This window comes from Neolamprologus brichardi, chromosome 6, assembly GCF_056152115.1.
Source record: "Neolamprologus brichardi isolate AB-2024 chromosome 6, ASM5615211v1, whole genome shotgun sequence".
NCBI classification, from domain to species: domain Eukaryota; kingdom Metazoa; phylum Chordata; class Actinopteri; order Cichliformes; family Cichlidae; genus Neolamprologus; species Neolamprologus brichardi.
In genome coordinates this window covers 570,273-592,334 of record NC_142109.1, presented here as the reverse complement: position 1 = coordinate 592,334, position 22,062 = coordinate 570,273, and the positions used below count along the sequence as shown (strand labels likewise).

Here is a 22,062-nt window from a genome sequence, read left to right as displayed (position 1 = left end):
CACATTTCTTCAAGTAGATTTGTTCATTAGTAAGGATGGAACAGAATTACATACCGACAATGCCCTTAAAGACCATCTTAAGGGAGACAATTGCCACTACAGCAGAGAACAGGAGAACAGGAGAAGTCTTTTCCCCAAACAATAGCATGCACTTTCTGATGACATCATAGAACAGAGACAGATTTGCGCATGTTACACCAGGTCATGCCAAAAGGGGGCACTAAAGAGTAACTTTCTCAGGGAAAATCTATTTAAAACAGAACACGGTTACATGGTGACAGAACAATTATACTTAAAAAAATCTCAACCGTTGTATTATGTGATATCAGTGCTGTAGCAGAGGCAAAAATGAAATGCAACCTTCAAGTAACTTTTGAGAAATTGGACAAGCCAATTTTTTAATCAATTTTTAATTTGGTACAACTTCACATAAATTATGTAACTTCTATGTCAGAGGCAATTTCTCCAAGATAAGTTGACTGTTCTTCGCATAACTGAGGTGCTCAATTTTCATCACCATCACAAGACTTTGCAGTTCGCCTTGTAATCGGAAGGTTGCCGGTTCGAGCCCAGCTCGGACAGTCTCGGTCGTTGTGTCCTTGGGCAAGACACTTCACCCGTTGCCTACTGAATCGATTCTAGAACATAAATATCTGGTATTGGAAGAATCAAAATTTCAGTATCAATCCACACACCACTATTTTTCAATGTGTTTCCAGTCTGTGGACTGCAGGTCCTCAGCTAGTGATGACCAAATGAGGCTTTCTGAAGCACTGAAGCTTGTATTGAAAAACGATTTCAACACAGTTCCCCTTGGTGACATCTGGTGGCCAAACATATGAAGAGCAGCTTGAATCTACAGCTTGTAATGAACTGCTTCATTATGATTGCCCAATTAACAGAGCTGAATTGACAGCCTCTGTTTGATATCATGTGACAGTTCTGTCTGATATCGGGCTGAAATGGTGTTTTGAACGTGTATTTTTTGTTGAAAAAATTATGTTATACCCATTTTAATAATATTGATGAATACATTTTCCTTGTTTAAACATGCGCCATGGTGTGTTCTCCTTTTGCTTGTGACTTCTTGATGTTTTTTTTACTAATTAAAAAAAACCCACACAATAAATAACAATGTACAACACATTATAATAGCTTGGGAGTATGCTTGTGCTGTGAGGCCACGTGATTATGCAATTACCAGCGGACAGATTCGTTTATATAAAATATACTATACCTTCTATAACTATAACTATGTGTATTTCTTATCTAGACTTTAGACCTGGGAGCAGAAATGCTTATGAGCTGTTTTTTATTTAGGAATAGGCAGAGCATCCTCTTTTTGTCTGGCTCCATGTCTCTGATTACTATGGACGGCACTGATCACGTGACTCTGTTGAGAAGACCTGAACCTCGGCAGTTTCTGAAGCAGTGTTGATTGTTTTGACACATGTGCCGGAGCTTTGCCGTCATTATCCCGAGCAAACTGCCCCTGCCTTTTTCTTTCTCTCTCTCACAAACACACGGACGTGCCACAGTGCAGCCGTGCACGTTCCTCATTGGTCCCAGAAAGCGAAAAACAGGTGACGCAACACGGAAGTATCGGCAGCAGAGTCTTCGGGCTGTGGTGTGTTTATCGAGGCTGTGTGTGTGAAGGCTCTTGGAGAAACAACGACGCGACATGAAGGTGTTTTTTTCCGGTGTACTGCTGCTCCTGTGTGCGAGGCACACCGACAGCTGGGATGACGGTGGGTTGGCTTTTAGAGTCCGCTTCTTTTACGCTGCTCTTCATTTCCGGTTTGTGCTAAATAAGTGATCGCCTGATTTCCGGTATTTGCCAAAAACGGATTGTTCCTATTTAAACTGATATAAATAACTTGTTGATCTGTAACATGTCAAATGTATCCCCCATAAATGATATCAAGTCACAAACAACGCTCCTGTCACAAGTTAGAAGCCGCAATCAGTCTTTGGCCGTGACTTTAATTTATTTATTTTTATTTATCCAGTTTAAAAAAAAAATCTCGTTGACATTAAAAATGTCTTTTTTAAAGAGTAATCTGACAAAAAGGACAGCAGAAATTGCAATAAATATAACAAAAAAAACCTAATATAAACATATTTTAAGTGGACAAAAAGGACCGGATTGGTTATAATGTAGGTACAATACTAGGACATTATAAAGATACTTGAAAAACAGGTAATTTTTAGATATTATATATAACCCCTTCGTAAACCCTGTTCACCAAAGTCTATTTACCAACATATGTAAAGATATTACACGTAAAAACAGAGGGAAACACTGGAAATCAATTTATGGCACAACACTGGTTACCGAGATGCTACCCTGTTTAGGAAATACACCACAAACTAGTGACAAACACGCTGTGCATGCATGTTTGTCAGCAATGGTAGGTTATATGATGAGTATGGCACTACATGATGTCATAAAGAACAGCGTACAGAAAATGCCGGTTGATTCAGGACTAACGAGTCAAAATTTGTTCCCGAAGAAGAGCTTTAGTGTGTCTAAAGCGACATGACTGTGATTTGTGTAATCCTAGTGTGGAAATCAGCCCTTCTCCTTTGTCACCTGCAGGCAGTGTACTGCTGCGGGACATCCAGGCACTGACTCTGTACAGGAACCAGTACACCACAGCCAGGCGCTCCAGCCCGATCCCTCAGCTCAAGTGTGTTGGAGGGTCAGCGGGCTGCCACGCCTTCGTCCCAGAGGTGGTTCAGTGTGTGAATAAAGGCTGGAATGGAGTCGATGTGCAGGTGAGGGACCTACTGGTGCTGTACTGTGTGAAATGAGCTCAGTAGGACTGATTCAGCTGCTTTATTTCAATTTTTGAAGAAATGACTCCTGTGTGTGCTGTGCATATTAAAACATTCATCTCAGACAGTGGTAGGCCAACCCAAACTACAAGGACATTATTTCTACAGGCGACAACGAGGAGAGGTGGTTTGAGCCTTAACCTTTATTGTCGTTTCCATGTTTTTTTGGCACCACTGGCTGTAGGATGGTCTGCATGTTCAATTTCAGTAATATGTATGTGTTGACGGGCACATTCTGTCACATTCAGGCAGTTTAATCTTGTCAGCACAACTGCTCATGAAAAAAACAAAATCTGACAAATTAAATTGGGACTTTTTCTAATCTGAAATTTTGCACTTCAAAACTTGAGCAAGATTTGAGAAACTTGTGTGGGGAATCTCATCCTTGACAGATATGGGACACCTGCAAAATAGAAGACCTCACATTTTCCTTTTATTCTGTCTCTTTAAACTAAGTTCAAATGCAAGAATGTCTGAGTGGTGAGAGTGAAGTTTAAATGAGGTATTGTACCGTGTGTATGAGTAACCCTCAAACTTGTTATGATTAAATACATTTTAGACTGATGGGGTGTCTCTTGTTCTGCTGTGTGTCACAGTGGGAGTGTAGGACTGACATGGACAACACATATCGATTTGGTCACATTGAGGTGAGCTGTGAGGGCTACAATCACCCTGCTGATGCCTACATACTGAAAGGGTCTTGTGGGCTGGAGTACACACTGGAACTGACTGAAGAGGGCCAGCGGAGGGCTCACAGTAGTAGGGGTTCCCGCGGTGGGTTTAAAGGTAGGAGGATTAGTGACGCAGGTTTTCATTTTTACACAAGGATTAGTTGTTTAAGAATGTTCTTTGTTGTTTTGTCTGTCAGATCTCTGGGGATTTGCCTCCAGTTTCTTTACTGGTTCATCAGAATATGGGCAGCAGCCTGACCGTCAGAGCTCTTACCCTGCAGGCACTCAGGACTCAGGAGGACTGCTGGTTGTTGCTGTGCTTCTGCTCTTAGCCTATGGCATCTATAAACTGTTCCTAAGTGGGAACACCACTGGGGGGCAAGATGGTGGACCAGCTACACATTCTGGACACAATTACCATGGCTCCATGGGTGGACCACCCCCACCAGGATTCAAACCAGACTACACAGGTAGTTGATGCAAAATGACGGCGTGCGGAGATGTAGACGGTGTGGTCTGCACATTTGTCAAAGCAGCACATCCTTTTGGTAGAGCGGACCTTGTATTCTGTATTATTTTAGGGTCTTTACTGTACAACATAAAGCACCTTGAGGTGACTGCTGTTGTGATTTGGTGCTAAAGAAATGCGATGAGTGTTATTTTATGTAATTTAGGCTGCACTGCATGAAAAAAAAGTTTTGATCAGTTCTTGTTTTCTGCTCAGACTACCCTGGAGCCAACCCCAGTTATGGTTTCCACAGTGATTACACTCACAGACACCAGTACCCAGGAGGCCGGGCAGCTCCCGGCACAGGAGGAGGTTTCTGGACTGGAATGGGAACAGGCGGGGTGCTTGGATATCTTTTTGGTGGTCAGAGGTTAGTAAAGGGGTGGAAAGAGAGAGAATAATGGAAAATGGGGACCTTCACCTTTCACCTTCCTGTCTTCAGGATATTCATGCTGTGTTCCATCTCATGTATTCTGCAGGGGCCAGCCCTACAATTCTAACTACTCCACTCACACTAACAGACCTGCCAGAGAATCTCCCTCTTCCGGGACACGCGTTACTTCAGGTACCAAGACTGCATCTTATTAGAAGGGACACAGAAACAGTTTGCACATGTTACCTACCTACCTTTGTGATTCTTATTGCCCTTTTCCATTAGTACCTATCCGGGTCAGCTCGACACGGTTTGTCCAAGAAATCAATTTGTCCTATCTTTCCAATATAGTGTGTTAATCCTGTCCATCAGAACTTTTCTGTGGTCATACGCTATAATGTTTTGGAGAAAGACACTTTTTTGGTCTCTGTAAACCACCACAGTGGATTGTAAATTTAAAAAAAATCAATTCTTGATTGAAATGCAGACTTTCAGCTTTAATTGCAAGGGTTTTCCCAAGATTTGCATTACAGGCAGTTTTATAGACAGTCCAAATTAATGGAAGAATTGACGAGTACTTTCAGGGCCCTTCTTATTTCATGACAAATGAAGCAGACATGACCATTCTGACGTTGATTCAGAGCGTTGAATTTCTATTTTTAAAATTACTGCTCATGTAATTTTAATGCATTTGAAATATAGACCCACAGAGAAACTTGGGTAAGATGTGGCGTAAAAATATTCGTAGTTGGTAGTAAGGAGCCCAAAGTGTGCCAAGAAAATATCCCCCACCATTATACCGCCACTGCCAGAAGCCTCAATGCAAGCAAGGGTGGATTTATGCTTTTATGCCAAATTCTGACTCTACCTTCTGAACGTTTCAGCAGAAATCAAGACGCAGGTTTTTCCAGTCTTCACGTGAGCTGTAGTGTAAAACTTGGAGTGGTCTTCTGCTGGTTTGAACTTCAGCCTGTAACTGTCTGATTAGATACCTGGTTTAACGAGCAGTTTGAACATGTGAACCTAATAAAGCGTCTGAGTGTGAATACCAGTCTTAGCTGATCAGAGCAGGATATTAATTGGTTTTTAAAGCTGTGCCTCCATCCACACGGCCACATTGATCTGTTGATTCACCTGCTTAGTTACGTGAATTTAAAAAAAATTTTCTTGGTTTAAAAACTAACTGAGAGAACCATTAGTGCTATTAATGTCATGCTCATGTCAAGCTGTGCACCACAGCTGATGCTAGCTAGTTTGATAAATGATGTTAGACCAGTTGATACATTTTGCTGCATGACTGTGTGTCTGAGCCATTAAGCTGCTGGTTTAGCTGCTCTTAAGTGAATGAACAAACACATCAGTTACATCCATACAAACAACCCCAAACAACTTTATATTACATGTTATAACGATATAAGCATTAATATCTCCAAGCACAGAAGCAGGATCACCGCACCCACAATAAAAGAACAATTCCTCCCTTTTCTGTGTTTTCAATGAGCATGCCAGTAAGTGTTCAGTGCAAATGGCTACAACTGACTGACTCCTGTTTGTTTTTTGTTCTTTAGGTTTTGGAGGAACCAAAAGAAGATAGAAGCCCCCTCACACACACATTTTCTGCAGTGGACAGAATATGACTAAGTGCATTGATCTGTTTGCTGCTTGCAGGCTGTAATCCTTTCTTCAAGCAGAGACGTCCAAACAGAACTTTACTGCTCGGTTGTGTGTTTCTTGGAGAGCTTGCTGTGGTTCAGTAGCTTCTGTCAGCGTGTGGTTTGGATTTTAGCCTAAAAGTTTTACTGTCCAGCATAAGAAGCTTGTAGGGCTTTATTAAAACGATAATAATGTTTCATTGATAATTACTGGATTCGGGTTTTTTTGTAGGCAAGGTAAATATTTGAACTCTTTAACTGCAACCTTCTGCTCAAATGTTTGTATTTGTTACGGTGTTCCTCTGCTGATGCACCTTTTCCCTTCCAATAAATGAAATATTAGAATTGACAAAATGGTTAATAAAATGGCGTGTACTGCTGCTCTCTGGCTTTGTGCATCAGCTAAGAAAAAACCTTAGTCTTTAGACTCATGGAGAAAATCCACCTTTCAATCATCTGTGCAAACTCATCACTGGATGAGTTTGCACTAGGGCTGTGCGATATGACCAAAATCTCATGTCCCGATATAAAACATTTCTCATCCTGATAAAGATATATATCACAAAATAGTGGTTTTTGTGTAAATTCTGTGAATCTCAGGCAACTCGACTTGTTTTTAGCTAGGCGTCGCATGAAACTATATATTTTTAGATAGACGTTGTAACGGCCATCATTTTCTTTGTATTTATTACATGGTGTGTTGCGGGGAAAAACCTGGCAGCTCTTTTTTGCTTCTCATCCATAAACTCTCTTCATACTCTTTCACGTGATTCTTGCATAGGTGGTAGAAGAGGTTTGTTGTGTTTGAGTCTGTGGTGGGGACTGGTTTGCGGCATAATTTGCACAGTACAGTTTTCTGGTCAGACTGTGTCAGACTTTTGCATAACCAAACCATGTCCGTGCTACAGAGGTATCCCCTTGTTTAGGAATAAGGTCCTCGATCGGTTTTGACTGGTCCTTCTGTTTGGAGCTGCCTGGTTCTGCCTCATCTTCACTGGCCATGCTGGTATTCTCTGCGAGTGTAAGCGCCATTTATAGTTACTTCATGTTTTTATTTGAGGTAATTTGTTTGATGCACATTCTGAAATTTGATGTTTGAGGATAATGTATATCATTTCAGCTTATTTTGAAAAGCTTTATTGTGAAAGGTTTATGTGGAAAATAAACGAGCGGGCGGCGGAGCCACACAATGGTTTTACCGTCGCTGTTGCTAACGAACCAACAGCTAAGAAGTTGCTTGTCCGTCTGTACTGTGGTTATTTTAAATATAAGAGAAAGAGAACTTAACATATAATACGAAATGATCGATGTTTTCATATTGATATATTCATTTTGATACATATCGTCATATCAAACAGCCTTAGTCACTTGATAAGGAATCCCTTGTCATCCCCCCAGCCGCTGTTTGTGAGGCCCTGGTTGTGCCTTTATGAAGCTTTACAGGAAAAGCTGTCGATATTTAAGAAATGTTTCTGATCACACTCAACAACACACCAAGGTAGAAAACTGATTTCTACAATCCTCATTTTAATTGCATATTTAAAATATCAAAACAAAGTGTGCACACTTCCCGCTTTCCAGAACGTATGAGACGTACAGGCACAGATGGGCCCACACTAAATACAAATAAATACAGTGCAGGGCACTGGTGTGCGCCCTGGTGCCTGTACTATGTGAAAAAAGGTTATCCATAGTAATGGATCACTTTTATTCAGAGTAGTGAATAAGTATTTAGACTCTTTACATAAATTATAATCCTACAAAACAGTCTTACATTAATTTCATATGAAAATATATTCAAAATAGCAAGTAAAGTAAAACATTCTTTAACATTATGTTCCTTTTCACGATATATTCAATGATAAATGCTGATTGGCTAATGTACTTTAATGTTGCATATGACATACAGTATGGTCATATTAATATGACAGCACGGGTCACAATGATGCAAACGAGCTCCAACATTTAATGTTACACTGATGATCTGACACAACAAATGTTAGATGAAAAGCATCAGACACAATAAAGTCTTTTACAATTGTGTCAGCCTCTCACATATGTTCTCAGGCTGATCTGCTTTCTTGCAACTTGTGAAAGTTGTAAGAAAGCAAAGTTGGTTGCATTTAATAGACCTACATTTGTTTATATTAGCTAGCTACTGACGGGACTAAAACTATAAATTAGTCACTTTCGTACTGCCCCTCACTGCAACAATGAGTTTTATGTTAAGAAACTAAGGATATACTGTTTACTTTCACTGTCTGTCTCTTTGGCAGTTGGTGGTTTATTACATTACATTAAATACATAACATGCAGCTAGCTACAGGTGCAGCTAGTCAAACAATGACACTTGCTGCTTAAGAGATCATGACTGATGGGGTTTTGCTGATTAAGTGCCTTTTTTATTTTGTGACTTAGGGCTATATAAATACAACTGAATAGTAGGACAAGACAGAGAAATACTTCTACATCACAGCACAGTCTTTTGCCCTCACTATGTCCAAAAGATTCAAGTGTCAGAGGGCTTATGTTAGCAGCTGTGCAGAGATTCCCCCTGCACAACTGCTAACATAATATGGATCGCACGAGAGCCCACACAATTTGCAAATCATGTTCAAGATATCAAATCGTCCTTTCTGCTGCTGATTCCTGACTCAAATAAGAAAATTACACTGGACCCTGCAGGAAGATTTATTTTTAGAGATTAATAGAAAGATGTAGACGTAATGCATCTGAACGGTTGCTTTGGGGATCCACATCCTTATGTACAGGTCAAGAGAGGAGTTGACTATGTATGTGACAGGGAGAGAGATTTTTAGAGCTGCAAGGTCTCTAAAGAGATTTTATTTATTCTCAAGGATCATTAGATTTGATGACTGGGAATCAAGATCGGTTATAAGGCAGGGATAATCTGCACTGTGGGACAACTTCATGACACTAGGCCCACGAATGGTTTAAAGGCAAGGCAAGGCAATTTTATTTGTATAGCACACTTTCAGCACAAGGCAATTCAAGGTGCTTTACATCAGCAGTCCCCAACCCCCGGGCCTCGGACCGGTACCGGTCCGTGAGTTGTTTGGTACCGGTACTAGTTTTATTTTGTTGTATTTATCCGTGACACCTTAAGGCCGGTCCGTGAAAATAATGTCGGGCATAAACCGGTCCGTGGTGCAAAAAAGGTTGGGGACCGCTGCTTTACATGATTAAAAATAAAACATAAAACACTATAAAAGTAAAATACAAGAAAACATTTACAAGAAAGCATTTACAATAAAACAATAATCAAGACAATAATTTATATGAAAAATTAAAACAAACAAGTAGAGTGCCATAATAGGATCAGTTACTCATAAGCAAGTCTAAATAAGTACGTTTTAATTTTAGACTTAAAAGAGTTCAGTGTCAGTGGCTTTGCATTCTCCCGATAGTGTGTTCCAGATGTGAGGAGCATAGAAACTAAAAGCTGCTTCTCCATGTTTAGTTCTGGTTCTAGGGACGGTCAATAAACGAGAGCTGGAGGACCTGACTGATCTAGATGGTTTGTACCATGATAGCAGATCCCTAATGTACAACCCATTCAAGGATTTATAAACTAATAAAAGCACTTTAAAGTCTATTCTCTGAGCTACAGGGAGCCAGTGTAATGACTTTAGAACTGGAGTAATGTGCTCTATTTTCTTGGTTCTCATGAGAACACGAGCAGCAGCGTTCTGAATCAGCTGCAGTTGTCTAATTGATTTTTTGGGTAAACCTGTGAAGATACTGTTACAGTAATCAAGGCGGCTAGAGATAAATGCATGGATGAGTTTTTCTAGGTCTCCTTGTGTCATCAGTCCTTTAATCCTAATGTTCCTCAGGTGATAGAAGGCTGACTTTGTTATAACTTTTATGTGGCCCTGGAGGTTCAGGTCTGAGTCCATTATTACACCTAAATTTCTGGCCTGGTCGGTAGTTTCTAGTCAGACCAGTTTGAGCTGATTACTGATATTTAATCGATCTTTTTGGGGTCCAAAGATAAGTACTTCAGTTTTGTTATTGTTCAGTTGAAGGAAATTATGAGACGTCCAGTTATTAATTTGCTCAATGCATTTATTAAGAGTTTGGATAGGTTCAACATCACCTGGTGACATTGAGATATAAAGAGTATCGTCTGCATAATTGTGGTAGTTAATATTATTGGTGGTTATAAGCTGGCTTCATGGGAGTATGTAAATGCTAAATAAGAGGGGCCCTAGGATGGAACCCTGGGGGACCCCGCATGTGATTTCTATATTTTGTGATGAAAATTGGCTAATTGACACATAGAAGTCCCTGTTCTTAAGGTAGGACTTGAACCAGACGAGTGCTGTACCAGAGAGTCCAGCCCAGCTCTCTAGATGTTCCAGTAATATATTATGATCAACGGTGTCAAACGCCGCACTAAGGTCCAGTAGTACCAATACTGTGGATTTCCCACGGTCAGTATTTATACGGATGTCATTAAACACTTTGAGGCTGTCTCGGTGCTGAGGTGCCTACGAAAACCAGACTGATAAATATCAAAGCGGTTGTTCATTGTGAGAAAGCTGTTTAACTGCTGGAAAACAGCTTTTTCAATAATTTTACCGATAAATGGAAGATTAGAGATTGGTCTGTAGTTTTGCATTAATGTGCTGTCTAGGTTCTTTTTCTTTAATATCGGTTTGATAACTGCTGTTTTTAAGGCTTTGGGAAAGACACCTGATAGGAGGGATGCGTTGGATCAGATCCTCCCTGATGGCTGGGAGGACCTTTTTAAGAAAACCTGTCAGTAATATATCCAAGCAGCAGGTGGCAGAGCTTAGATTCTCAATAATTTTATCGAGGCTTGATTGATTTATTGTTTGAAAGTGAGTCATTTTCTCTGCATAAGTGCTAATTGGGCTTAACGTCAGTATTGGGGTTGAAACTAATGTGCCAACTGACCTTCTGATTTTCAAGACCTTTTCAATAAAGAAGCTGGCAAATTCATTGCAGGCCCTGGTGGAGCTTCGTTCAGGGGCTATTGCCACTGGAGAAGTAGTTAATCTTTCCACTGTAGCAAATAATGTCCTAGCATTATTGTTGTTTCTATGAATAATCTCAGAGAAAAATGACTCCCTTGCATCCTTCAGGCCTAGTTGATACTTACTCAGCCTCTTTTTATATATCTCGCAGTGAACCTGGAGTCGAGTTTTCCGCCCCTGACCCTTCAAGGCAGTATATGGGTGTATGTGATCTTACTGTATTTTAATGTATGGAACAGAACATTTATACACAGAAGCCAGATGGAGGAGCTGCTGAAAGAAACTAGGGGGACAGTTTTTCACATCATACAACCTCGGATAGTAGCTTCTCAAAACAAAGCTGACAATGGTTGGAACGCATATTATGCCAATGAGGACATTGTCTCAATTCCTTTTCTCCAAGATAAAAATCCACTATACTAAAAGCTTAAAATAAAATATAACCTTATGAAAAATCACTAACCACACGTCTGTTGCTAATTGTGTTCCAGTAAAGACTGATTGCAATCATTAAACGTGCTTTTTTCTGTTTAAAAATGAGATACAGACATAATATGTTAATGGTTAATGAAGGGAAATTTTATTTCAGACTTGTTACTAAAACCCCAAATATGTTCAGAAGAATACCAGAAGGTCCCAAAAATGAAGACCATACACGGGTTAATCTGGAGAATTTCTGCATTTTAGGAAATTTAAAAGGGGTGAGCATGTTCAATAGTTATTTCTGTTAGATATTTCATGATTGATGAGACCCATGTGGGCCACTCAAGTCTTCCCATGATCACCATCACATTTCTATAAAAGTGATCACAGTATACTAATTAACTATATATTACTACTATCACGGCTAAAGTACTGATATTTCACTACCCTGATCATGTAACCAGCAGGCCACCTCCAGTCAACTAACTGCATCCCCGTTAGCCCTGATGCTGTGCTGTAGTGATGTGTTTGAAGTGCACAGGATACAGCACTTTATGAATGTGTGTGGTTGGGCTGATGCAGCTTGAGCAAGTATAGAAGTGCTCTATCAAATCCAGTCTATTAGGGTACAAATCACGGTGGGACCTTGTACTTTTTGTTCTTTAATGTGTGCTTTTCTCTTGTTTTGCATACATTTCTCCTGGTTGTTGCTTATTCCTACTGTCTACTATTTATGATTTATCCTGGCAAAGTTACTGTGGAGCAGCCAATTTCATACAATCCCAATAAAGGGCTATTCAATTCAATTCAATTCAATTAAGCAAGTGACATCAAAAGTCTGCTAAATTCAAAGAAGTGAATCTTTTCACTTCTTTTTTATTCAAAATAGCATCTGTGTGTCAGAGTAAAGCTGGTTTTATGGTCCTGCAAATGTGTCCGACTGCATACATTTTTCAGTTGGACAGAGCAGGAAGAGGGGTTTTTAGAAGCTCCTGGGCAGTCTCCAAGATCCTGGCTGTGCACAGCTGGAAGCAGATGATGTAAGCAACTCCCAAAACCTATTTGGTTGACAAGTGGGCAGGTATAGAGCAGGGATAGGGGTTTTAACTGGTAATAAGAGAACCATGAAAAACAAACAAACAAAAAACTTCATAGAATTTAAAAAAAGAAAAAAAAAATCTAACTAAACATGAAAAGCACAGACAGTGGCCGTTTTCCATGGTTTTTAAACACTTATCAGCTCTTTCTATGTTGTGAGTCACAAACCAACAACACATACTTTATATACTGCCTCCATCTGACAACAGAGCTCACCTCAGGCAGAGACGGGCAGGCCCTTGATTGGACCCGACAGGCCTAGTGGTCAGATCAGTGGCTAGTGGTTTTTTTGGCTGTTCGCATTAATCTTTAAATGTGGCCATTATCAGATTCTAGTATAAACCAGTATTGGCCCTGTCATCACCTAAAAAAAACAAAGATATCACACGAGATTCCCAAAAGAGTCCCAAAGATAACAATAACAAGGTGTCCAGAGCTCTTATAGTGTGGGGGACATTTTTTTCCCAATCCACTTGTCCCTTTAAACATCCTCTTTATCAAAAAAGTTCTCTCAAGTTATCAGCTTCGTCTAGGTATTTTGATCATGTCAGACATGTTCATTTGACATGTACATTAGTTTGTCACCTCTTTCTGTAGGTTGGAATTGGTCGAGGAGCAGCTCACCTCACTCTCTCTCTCGTCATCATCATGTATTACAGTGCAGCGATGAGTCTTTAAGGACTGTGACCGAGTGAACAGTCTCTTGCAATGTGAACACCAATATGGTTTCTCTCCAGTGTGAACACGTAAGTGGCGGTTGTAACTGTATGAGCTATTGAAACATTTCCCACACTGGTCACAGCTGAATGGCTGCTCTCCAGTGTGGATGCGGAGGTGGCGAATATAATTGCTTAGACGACCAAAACTCTTTCCGCATTCTTTACAATTATAGGGTTTCTCTCCCGTATGAGTGTGAATATGTTGCTTGTATGTTTTTGAAATAGAGAAGCTTTTCTTGCATAATTCACACTGGAATGGTTTTTCTCCCGTGTGTATGCGTAAATGTGATTTATAATTCCCCAGCTGAGAAAAACTCCTGCCACACTGGTCACAGCAGTATGGTTTCTCACCTGTGTGGACACGCTGGTGTATCTTGTAACTACTTAAGTCACTGAAGCTCTTTTCACATTGGCCACACTCATATGGTTTCTCTCCGGTATGGTTCCGCAGATGAAGACTGAAATGGCCTGACTGAGTGAAACTTTTTCCACAAAAATCACACTGGTAAGGTTTTTCTCCACTGTGGCTCAGCTGGTGCCGCTTGTATGAGCTTAAAAAGCTAAAACTCTTGGGACACTTGTCACAGCAGTATGGCTTTTCTTTAGTATGGACACGCATGTGTATTTTGTAAATACTTAAGTAACTGAAACTCTTTTCACACTGCTCACACTGATACGGTCCAGTGTGGTCGCGAAGGTGTTTTCTGTAGGAACTCTGGTCACTGAAATCTCTCCCACACTTGTTGCAGCAGTATGAGGTGTCTTCAGGGTGAGTATACAGGTGTATCTTGTAAGCGTTTAACTGGCTGAAACTGCTGCCACACTGTTCACAGTGGTATAGTTCCTCTGATGTGTGACTCAGTTCGTGTCTTCTTAGACTACAGATCCGAGTGAAACATTTCCCACAGGTCAGACACTGGTGAGGTCTGCTTCTGTCTGGATCTGACGGTTTCAGCTAAGTGGGGAAAAAAAGACAAATTAGGGTCAGCTGAGAACTTGCTCAAATAGTCCCTGTATATCATGGAGTGTTAACATATAAAAGATGCAGTTTTTTCAGGTTTGTTAGATACAGCCCAGATTGTAATTTTAGGGAAAGTTACATAGGTTTTTGTGCTTAAATACGGTGCTGCTTATTCTTAGATACAGTATGAGATTTGCTATTGCAGTGCTTAAACAATTATCAGAATGGAGGAAACACAAAACCTGTGTCCTGTCCATTGTGCATGCCACCTCTAACCCAAAGTCAGGTAGAACAGACCAGATGGGGGTGAGGGGTAAGAGGGGAGAGCAAAGAGCCAGGACACAATCAATCCATACATCCATCCACTCACAGAGAGAAATTAGCCACACCTCTGGCCAGTTTAGACTCACTAGTTAACCTAACCACATACATGAATGTGAGAAGAACCTGAAGTACCCAGAGAGAACCTACATTGAGGAGCCCACAGCAATTATTAAGAGTTAATAGATAACTTAAAAACACATTTGAGAATTGTTAACAGCACTTATAAATTACTTAAAGTTCTATATTGTTTTATAAATTATTATTTCATCATTAACTACAAGCTTGGCCTGGAATCATGAGGTTCACAGGTGGGCAGACTTGAGCAGATAAGGTAAAGCATGTACTGGAGCCTGCAACAGGACCTGTGCTCGTAGGAAGTGGAGATAGGAGTGATTGAAATAATGCTGACTGATGGACCAATCAGAAAAATAATTAGCTGATTTGTCGACCCTCTCTTGAGGGTTTTTAATCGGCTTTCCCACTCACTCCAAAAGGTCCTTGATTCTATGGCTCTGTAAAATCCCACTCTGTTTCCTTCGCTCTGCTCCATGACCTCTGAGCACTGAAGGCCAAAGCTCGGGAACTAGAGCATAATGCAGAAATCTGTGGACTCCAGTATAAAGATTCCATTAACCAGGCCAAACAAACCTTTTATGCAAGTATTATCAGTTCAATTCAATTCAATTTTATTTATATAGCACCAAATCACAACAACAGTTGCCTCAAGGTGCTTTATATTGTACAGTAGATTCTACAATAATAAATACAGAGAAAAACACAACAATCATATGACCCCCTTTGAGCAAGCACTTTGGCGACAGTGGGAAGGAAAAACTCCCTTTTAACAGGAAGAAACCTCCAGCAGAACCAGGCTCAGGGAGGGGCGGGGCCATCTGCTGCGATCGCTTGGGGTGACAGAAGGCATGAGGATAAGGCAGTTCTTATGAGGGTAACACCAGGATCCTGTTTTTGCTTTTCTACAAACTTCTTCAACCCCCCTGACGCTTTATCACCACACTTTTATTCATCTGAAACCTGTAAGTCCTTGATGCTGTTCTTCACTATGAAAATTAATAACATTCACCACCAACTCAGTTCAAATGTTGTCTACTCCCACTTCAGAAGGTTTTCTCCATTTTGAGCCTTTTTCCACCTTTCATGTTCCTGATATATGTGATATTTCTGAGTTTATATGTAAATCAAAGCGGGCTACATATCATCTTAATCCTATGCCTACAGGACTTGTGAAATCCTGCCTCTCTTCCTTACTCCCACTCATCTCTGCTATCATTCACTCACCACCGGTATCGTTCCCTCCTTATTCAAGATTGCTTCAGTCACTCATATACTGAAAAAACTTTCTTTGGAGCCTGACAACTTTAACATCCTCTGACCAATTTCTAATCTACCCATCATTTCTAAAATACTTGGGGAAAAAAAAGAGTCATAGCTCAGCTTCATTCACACTTGGTTAATAATAATATCTACGACAGAATTCAATTTGGCTTTCGCTCATGTCACAGTACAGACACTGCTTTATTTAAAGTTACTGATAATATTTTACTCAGAGCTGACTCTGGTCTTCTGAACATTCTCATCCTTTTGGATCCGAGTTCAGCCTTCAACGCCATCTCTCATTCAGTCCTAGCTGAACCCTGGTTCAGCTCTAATATTCTTAAGCTCAATGAGGATAAAACTGAAATCCTTCTTATAGGCAATAAATCCAACCTACTCAAGGCAAATCATTTCACCCTCACTACTGATAACTCCATAGTTCTCCCATTAGAGCCTTGGTGTCATTCTAGACAGCTCGCTATCCTACAAATCTCATATCAATCTACAGAACGTTAACCGATTACTAGGGATGGGTACCGGTATCGGTTCTGACATAAACGGTAGTAACCAGACCGAAAAGCAGCGCACATTTCTGTGCTTTTTTTTCCCTGAGATGTCATACACTTTGGATTCTAGCCAATCATTTTACCTTTCCGAGTATAGTAGGCGGGCCCAGGTACGTACGTTCTTTTAAAGCAGAGCTACAGATTAAAAATGCCCAAGGCGAAGCGGTCAAATTCTGGCTGCATCTTTTGCTGTGAAGTACAAATTCAGCAGCCTGCAACAAGTGCTTTAAGGTAATACTGTGCAAAGAGGTAACGCCTCGAATCTGATGAAACACCTGGCGACGTATAGCATTTTGTTAAAAGCCGAGAAATGCGCCGTATTTGATAGCTTGCTGCGAGACCTCACACCGAGCACATCTACTGCGGGTGTGGTGCCTGTTATCTGACCCGAAGTTAGCAACATCCCCCAAAAACCCGAAGAGTAGAGTCCTGGCCCCTAGCCCTGCCAGTGTAGCAGAAATGATGACGGATGATGATGGCAGCAGCAGCCGTTCTTCTCTGCGTGAGTAGCTTAATGTTGTTCGTGTGTAATTTACGTTGAGTAGGCTAACCACGTTATTACATTAATGCATGTAAGGTGAACTAGCAAACACCGTCGTACAAAGAGCAGCTTCATACTTCCCCTCCATTAGCCTTGTAAAATAAATTCTGGAAAGCTGTGTAAGCTGTAACCTGAATGGTTTGTGCTGATTATCATTTTTTAACTATGGATATTGGTCTCATGTTGTTGACATGACAGAGAATCCTCTCTGTTAAGATGTCAACCATTTGCTGGTTGCATGAGCCTGTCCTTCAGCACAAAAATCATCTAGACACCCTTCACTTATTACAATCAAAACAGAAAACAAACAAACAAAAACCCACAAAGCTGTTACTAATCTAGTAAGGCACTAAATTAAGTGCCTTGAGGCAACTGTTGTTGGGATATGGTGCCATCTAAATAAAATGGAATTGAATTAGTTATCAAAAACTGATGTCAAATAATGTTAAAGTTAATGCAAAAAAACAAAACAAGAAAACCAAACCACACACACCCACAAAAAAAACCCAAAACAAGAACAACAACCACATCAAGGAAACAGCAACTCCAGGTCACTGGTTTACTATCGCAGTTCACCTGTTAGCTAACATAACTGAACTGGTGTTCACTTGGCAAGCAAGTAGCTTGTTTCCAACAGGTAAACGAAGATACATTAACAGTAGGGATGGGTATTGATAAGATTTTCACGATTCCGATTCCATTTTCGATTCTGTTTAACGATTCGATTCTTTATTGATTCTGTTATCGATTCTTTTTTTTCTTTTTTTTTAAAAAGGAGAACACTAAGGTCGATTGGCTTAGAACTTTGTTTTATATCTTCTCTTTGAACAAGATAGAAATTTAGGAGTAACATGGCCTTACAAACCCAACAGTGAGATCTTAAGAGATCCAGCCTATGGCTCTTCAATGGGGTGTCACAGGGTCCCCAGGAAAAAAAATTGTAAATGTAAACTATTAAAAAAATAAATATTCTTCTGGAGCAATAACAAAGTATAACATAAATTATTCTGTAGCATTTACACAAGAATATCCAGTAATGTCCCTGCCTACAATTAAACACATTCACTTACCGAAAATCGGGGCATCTGCTGTGGCAAATGGGTGCAAGGCTTTTACCACAAACTTAGTCACTGCTTGGTGACATTCGTCTATCCTGGCCTGAAAGGAGATGCTACCGGTAGACTGCAGCGAGAACTGCCAGCGGTTCTCAACAAGAACCGGTTTTCGATACCCATCCCTAATTAACAAGGTGTCAAACTGACGCTAAATAGAAACAAACTTAATTCTCTAAAACTCTAACGTTGACATGACGGCTCCAGAGTTGCTTAATGCTCATGCACTGCAGTCGCGCTACCATGCAAGGAACGCTCTGCTTTGCACAGTTTGCATTCAACTTTGTTTTTTGTGAAATGCTCCCACACTATTGAAAGTCTCTTTGAAACATCCACTATGTGACGTGTCAACATTAAAAATTGATCATTGCAGTAAAACATCATCAGAATGGTTCTACAGACATTGTACAATGTAATTAGTGTTTGCAATGCTGAGAAAAACTCTACAGCAGGGTTAGACAGTCATCAGATATGATGAGCCATATACACAAATCTGCACTATGTGATGCTAATGTGATGCTCATTCTCATTTTTGTTGCCCATGTATCCTGAAACATGTTGGTTTCTTTTTGAGCTCACCTCTTCTGAACAACTCATTTTCCCTGCTCACTGGTAAAAGATTGCGAACTTTTCCTGCTTCTTCTCAGCTGTGCTGCATCTAAAATCACAAAAAGAAGACGATTTATCACTCAAACACAGGCATATGACATAACATTAAAATAGACACTTAATTCCACTATGCTGAACTTGAAATTGCTCTAAAGCAATTTGCCACATTCCACACGCTACTTATTTTCAACAATTAATTCTTTTATTAGTGGAGATGAGACGCTATTTCGTCAAAGCCTTTTTGTCATTTCAAAAATACTCAAATTTTTGTAAACTTTGATTCAAATTTGCTGAGGACACGCTTGAAATTGAATTGGTGTTCATCAGATGCAGGTATGATCAATGAGAGCAATGCCTGAACCACAGAGCCGGCAGTCCACAGGCAGATGGATGACAACGCATACGTCTCTTCCACCCTGTTGTTTGGGCCAACAGGGACAGCTTTCTGTGAGTCGTGGGCAGAAGGGAGGGGGGCTTGCTATTCTTTTTAACACTGAACTGTGCACTGCTGGAACTTACCCAACAGTGGGGGTCGGGGCTGGACAGGTTGTCCGTCTGTCATAGGACCAACACAGAGACAGACAACCGGAGAGTGCCCAGAAAGAACCCACGCAAACACAGGGAGAACATGCAAACAGAAAGGACCCAGCTGGTTGACAGAATCAACAGTGCTAATCACTGCACCACCCACAGCCGCATGTGAAATTATTCACTTTGCCACAGCCTGGTTATGGACTCAGCACCTGAGTGCCTTCATTGCTTTGATTTCAGCTGTCTCAACTTGGACGCTACACTGCAACCTTTACAGTTTATGGTCTGTTCCAGGAGGTCATTTTATCTATCTTGGACTTCCCCAAAACATATACAGAACCTGGCTTTAAATCAGAACGGGTGGTCAGAACTCATTCTGATTTAATTTGTGTTATTTTATTATAACACAAATATACACAATATAATTCTTATTTGTGTTGTTACTCAGGTTCTCTCATTTTATGTGCCCTTTCTTATATTCTGTCATCTTTTCCTGTGTTTTTATGTCAGTTGATTCTTTGACATAAATTTGACTTTGACCTACAGTATGCTAATGCTAAGGATGCATACAATCTGACCCTGGGGTCACGGGTATAAACAGACTCAAACTCATCCACAAGGCTGGTTATGCTGTAGGGAAGGAGCTGAATAACTCTCAACCACCTCCACTACAATAACTGTACATCTTTAATACGTTCAAAATGTAAACTTCAAAACTTGCATTTTTTTTTTTTACAAAATATATACAAATATGTCTACATGACCACTAAGGATACCCTACCCTAAGTGATTAAAACCATTTAACACATCAGGTTTGAACTATGTCATCCATCATAAAAAAGTTTGAAGACATATTTTCAAAAAATATAAACGTAAACATATAAACAGCTATGAATCATTTTATTTGAATAAACTAATATTACTGATACTGACTACTGAGACTTAAAAATCATACAAATAAGACCCGATTCAAGTGAAAAACTTCTCCACTGGGAAATACAAGAACGATCAGTCACCCAATCAGACATGGTGTGTTCCAGTAGTGCTATATCGTGATGATAAATAAATACCCAATAAAACAAATTTTGCACATACCTCTATTTTTCCTTGCCAGTGCAGTCCGAGGCCTGCAGAGACAACCTGAGCTCAGAGCGCTCCGAGCTCCGCGCAGAAGATCACTGTGCAGATCCCCTCCCTACTAGGAGTCAGTAATCGCCCAGATTTAGCCTATTACACCTTTCATTCAGAGTATAACGCAGATCCTTTCAGGCTCTCATCTGTCTGCTAACGTCGAAACGCAAATGCCTCCATCTTTAACAGTGACGTCAGCTTCTTCATCTCTCAGTTTGTGGGAGCTGTGACGTATTAGAGCAGCGCTACTGCCCCCTTGTGCGGGCCCCTGGTTCTCAAATTCTTTTCAAAATCTTTTTTTTTTTTTTTAATTGAAAACCTTTTTTTTTTTTTTCAATTTTGAATTCGAAAATGGTTTTTCAAATGAGGATTTATTTTTTGTGAAACTCTTTTCTTTAAGTATTTATTAATGGAATGACAATTCATTTTAAAATATTGTTTTAAAAATAGTGTTTTTATTTTAAATTTAATTATTAAACAATAAATTACTTTAGTAATGTTTGAACAAATGAAATAATAAAAATGGAATTTACTAATGCATATTTGATTGATTGATTCATTCATTATTTAAGCACATTTAAGAATTGATTATTCCAAACCTTGTGGCTCTTGTAGTCCTACATACCTGCCATATTCTTAGGATTCAGCTGTTTATAATACTTTTAACTTTGGATTTGTAATCAAGAGATTTCAATGACTTTTTTGCCAATACATCTACCTCATTTTTCCAGACCAACATCTGCTTGAACCCAAAGAAATCCAACATTTATGCCACCATTGCACAATCTTCACCATTGTTCACCTGTCCTTATTGCAGTCTGCAAGTTTCATTAGTGCTGATAAACTGTCAGATGCAATAACTATAGCTTTCTGAATATTTCTGCCCACTGCAAACCTAGCATTATGGCTTCCAGCTCTACTGTGTTATGATTGATTAAATGTCTCTTTCTAATAGTTACTCTAAGTTGAGGAATGAAGACCGCAGCACCGGTCTTTTGATCCATCTGCAAATATTAGGACTTCATCTGTATATTGTTTCTCCAAGTAAATCTGTGCTTTATACTGAACAAGTGTATGACTGGACTTTTTGTTATTGCCTTTTGAATGTATAAGTCGCTATATAAGTTGCTTTTACTGTGCTCATAGCACTCTTGCTTGAGCTTATGTCTTCTACTTTGGAAGGACATTTCTCCCATTTCCACCTGCATGGCTGTTACTGGAGATTTAAATGCACCACTGCAAATTCTGAGGGCTTGGCTTATTCTGCATCCAGAAATCCCCCCCCCCCCCCCCCCCCCCCCCCCCCAAGTCCAACCTGTTAAACAACATGTTAGTCTGAGCCTTCCTGATCTCTGACTGTAGGCATAGCAGAGCATCCATTGCATTTCTACCTCTACTGAGTCCATTTGGGTATGATGAAAACAGGCACTTGCTTTCTAAAAGATAAGTGAGTCTTTCAGTGACCATCTTTTCTAAAGTTTTACCTAACTGAGACGTTAATTGGTCTGTAATTTGATCTTTTCTGGGTTTTAAAATCGGAACAATTGCAGACTGTTTCCATGTAGATGAAATTATACCCGTTTCCCAAGCTGCTTTAAATAATCACAAAACAGCAACAACTCAGTCATTATCCATGTACTCCAACA

At 40.0% G+C, this 22,062-nt stretch overlaps 2 protein-coding genes across 2 annotated transcripts; one reads left to right on the top strand and one right to left on the bottom strand.

Moving 5' to 3' along the window:
• Positions 1-1,560: 1,560 nt before the first annotated feature.
• saraf (store-operated calcium entry-associated regulatory factor) lies at positions 1,561-7,286 on the top strand. Its single transcript, XM_006806796.3, has 7 exons — positions 1,561-1,748; positions 2,600-2,778; positions 3,435-3,624; positions 3,707-3,979; positions 4,234-4,387; positions 4,497-4,582; positions 5,959-7,286. The coding sequence occupies exons 1-7, from the start codon at positions 1,682-1,684 to the stop codon at positions 5,982-5,984; spliced, it is 975 nt and encodes a 324-aa protein (XP_006806859.2). The 5' UTR covers positions 1,561-1,681; the 3' UTR covers positions 5,985-7,286.
• Positions 7,287-8,992: 1,706 nt separating this feature from the next.
• Positions 8,993-20,604, bottom strand: LOC102777703 (uncharacterized). Its single transcript, XM_006806795.3, has 3 exons — positions 20,381-20,604; positions 18,725-18,803; positions 8,993-14,261 (listed from the first exon to the last, which is right to left on the bottom strand). Exons 2-3 carry the CDS (start codon positions 18,740-18,742, stop codon positions 13,161-13,163), a joined length of 1,119 nt encoding a protein of 372 aa, XP_006806858.1. The 5' UTR covers positions 18,743-18,803; positions 20,381-20,604; the 3' UTR covers positions 8,993-13,160.
• Positions 20,605-22,062: the final 1,458 nt, after the last annotated feature.

Excerpts from the sequence above, each read along its gene's own strand:
- saraf (XM_006806796.3), top strand. The coding sequence starts at position 1,682 with ATGAAGGTGTTTTTTTCCGGTGTACTGCTGCTCCTGTGTGCGAGGCAC. Across the intron at positions 3,625-3,706 it reads TTCCCGCGGTGGGTTTAAAG|ATCTCTGGGGATTTGCCTCC; the intron begins GTAGGAGGATTA and ends TTTGTCTGTCAG. Across the intron at positions 3,980-4,233 it reads ATTCAAACCAGACTACACAG|ACTACCCTGGAGCCAACCCC; the intron begins GTAGTTGATGCA and ends TTTTCTGCTCAG.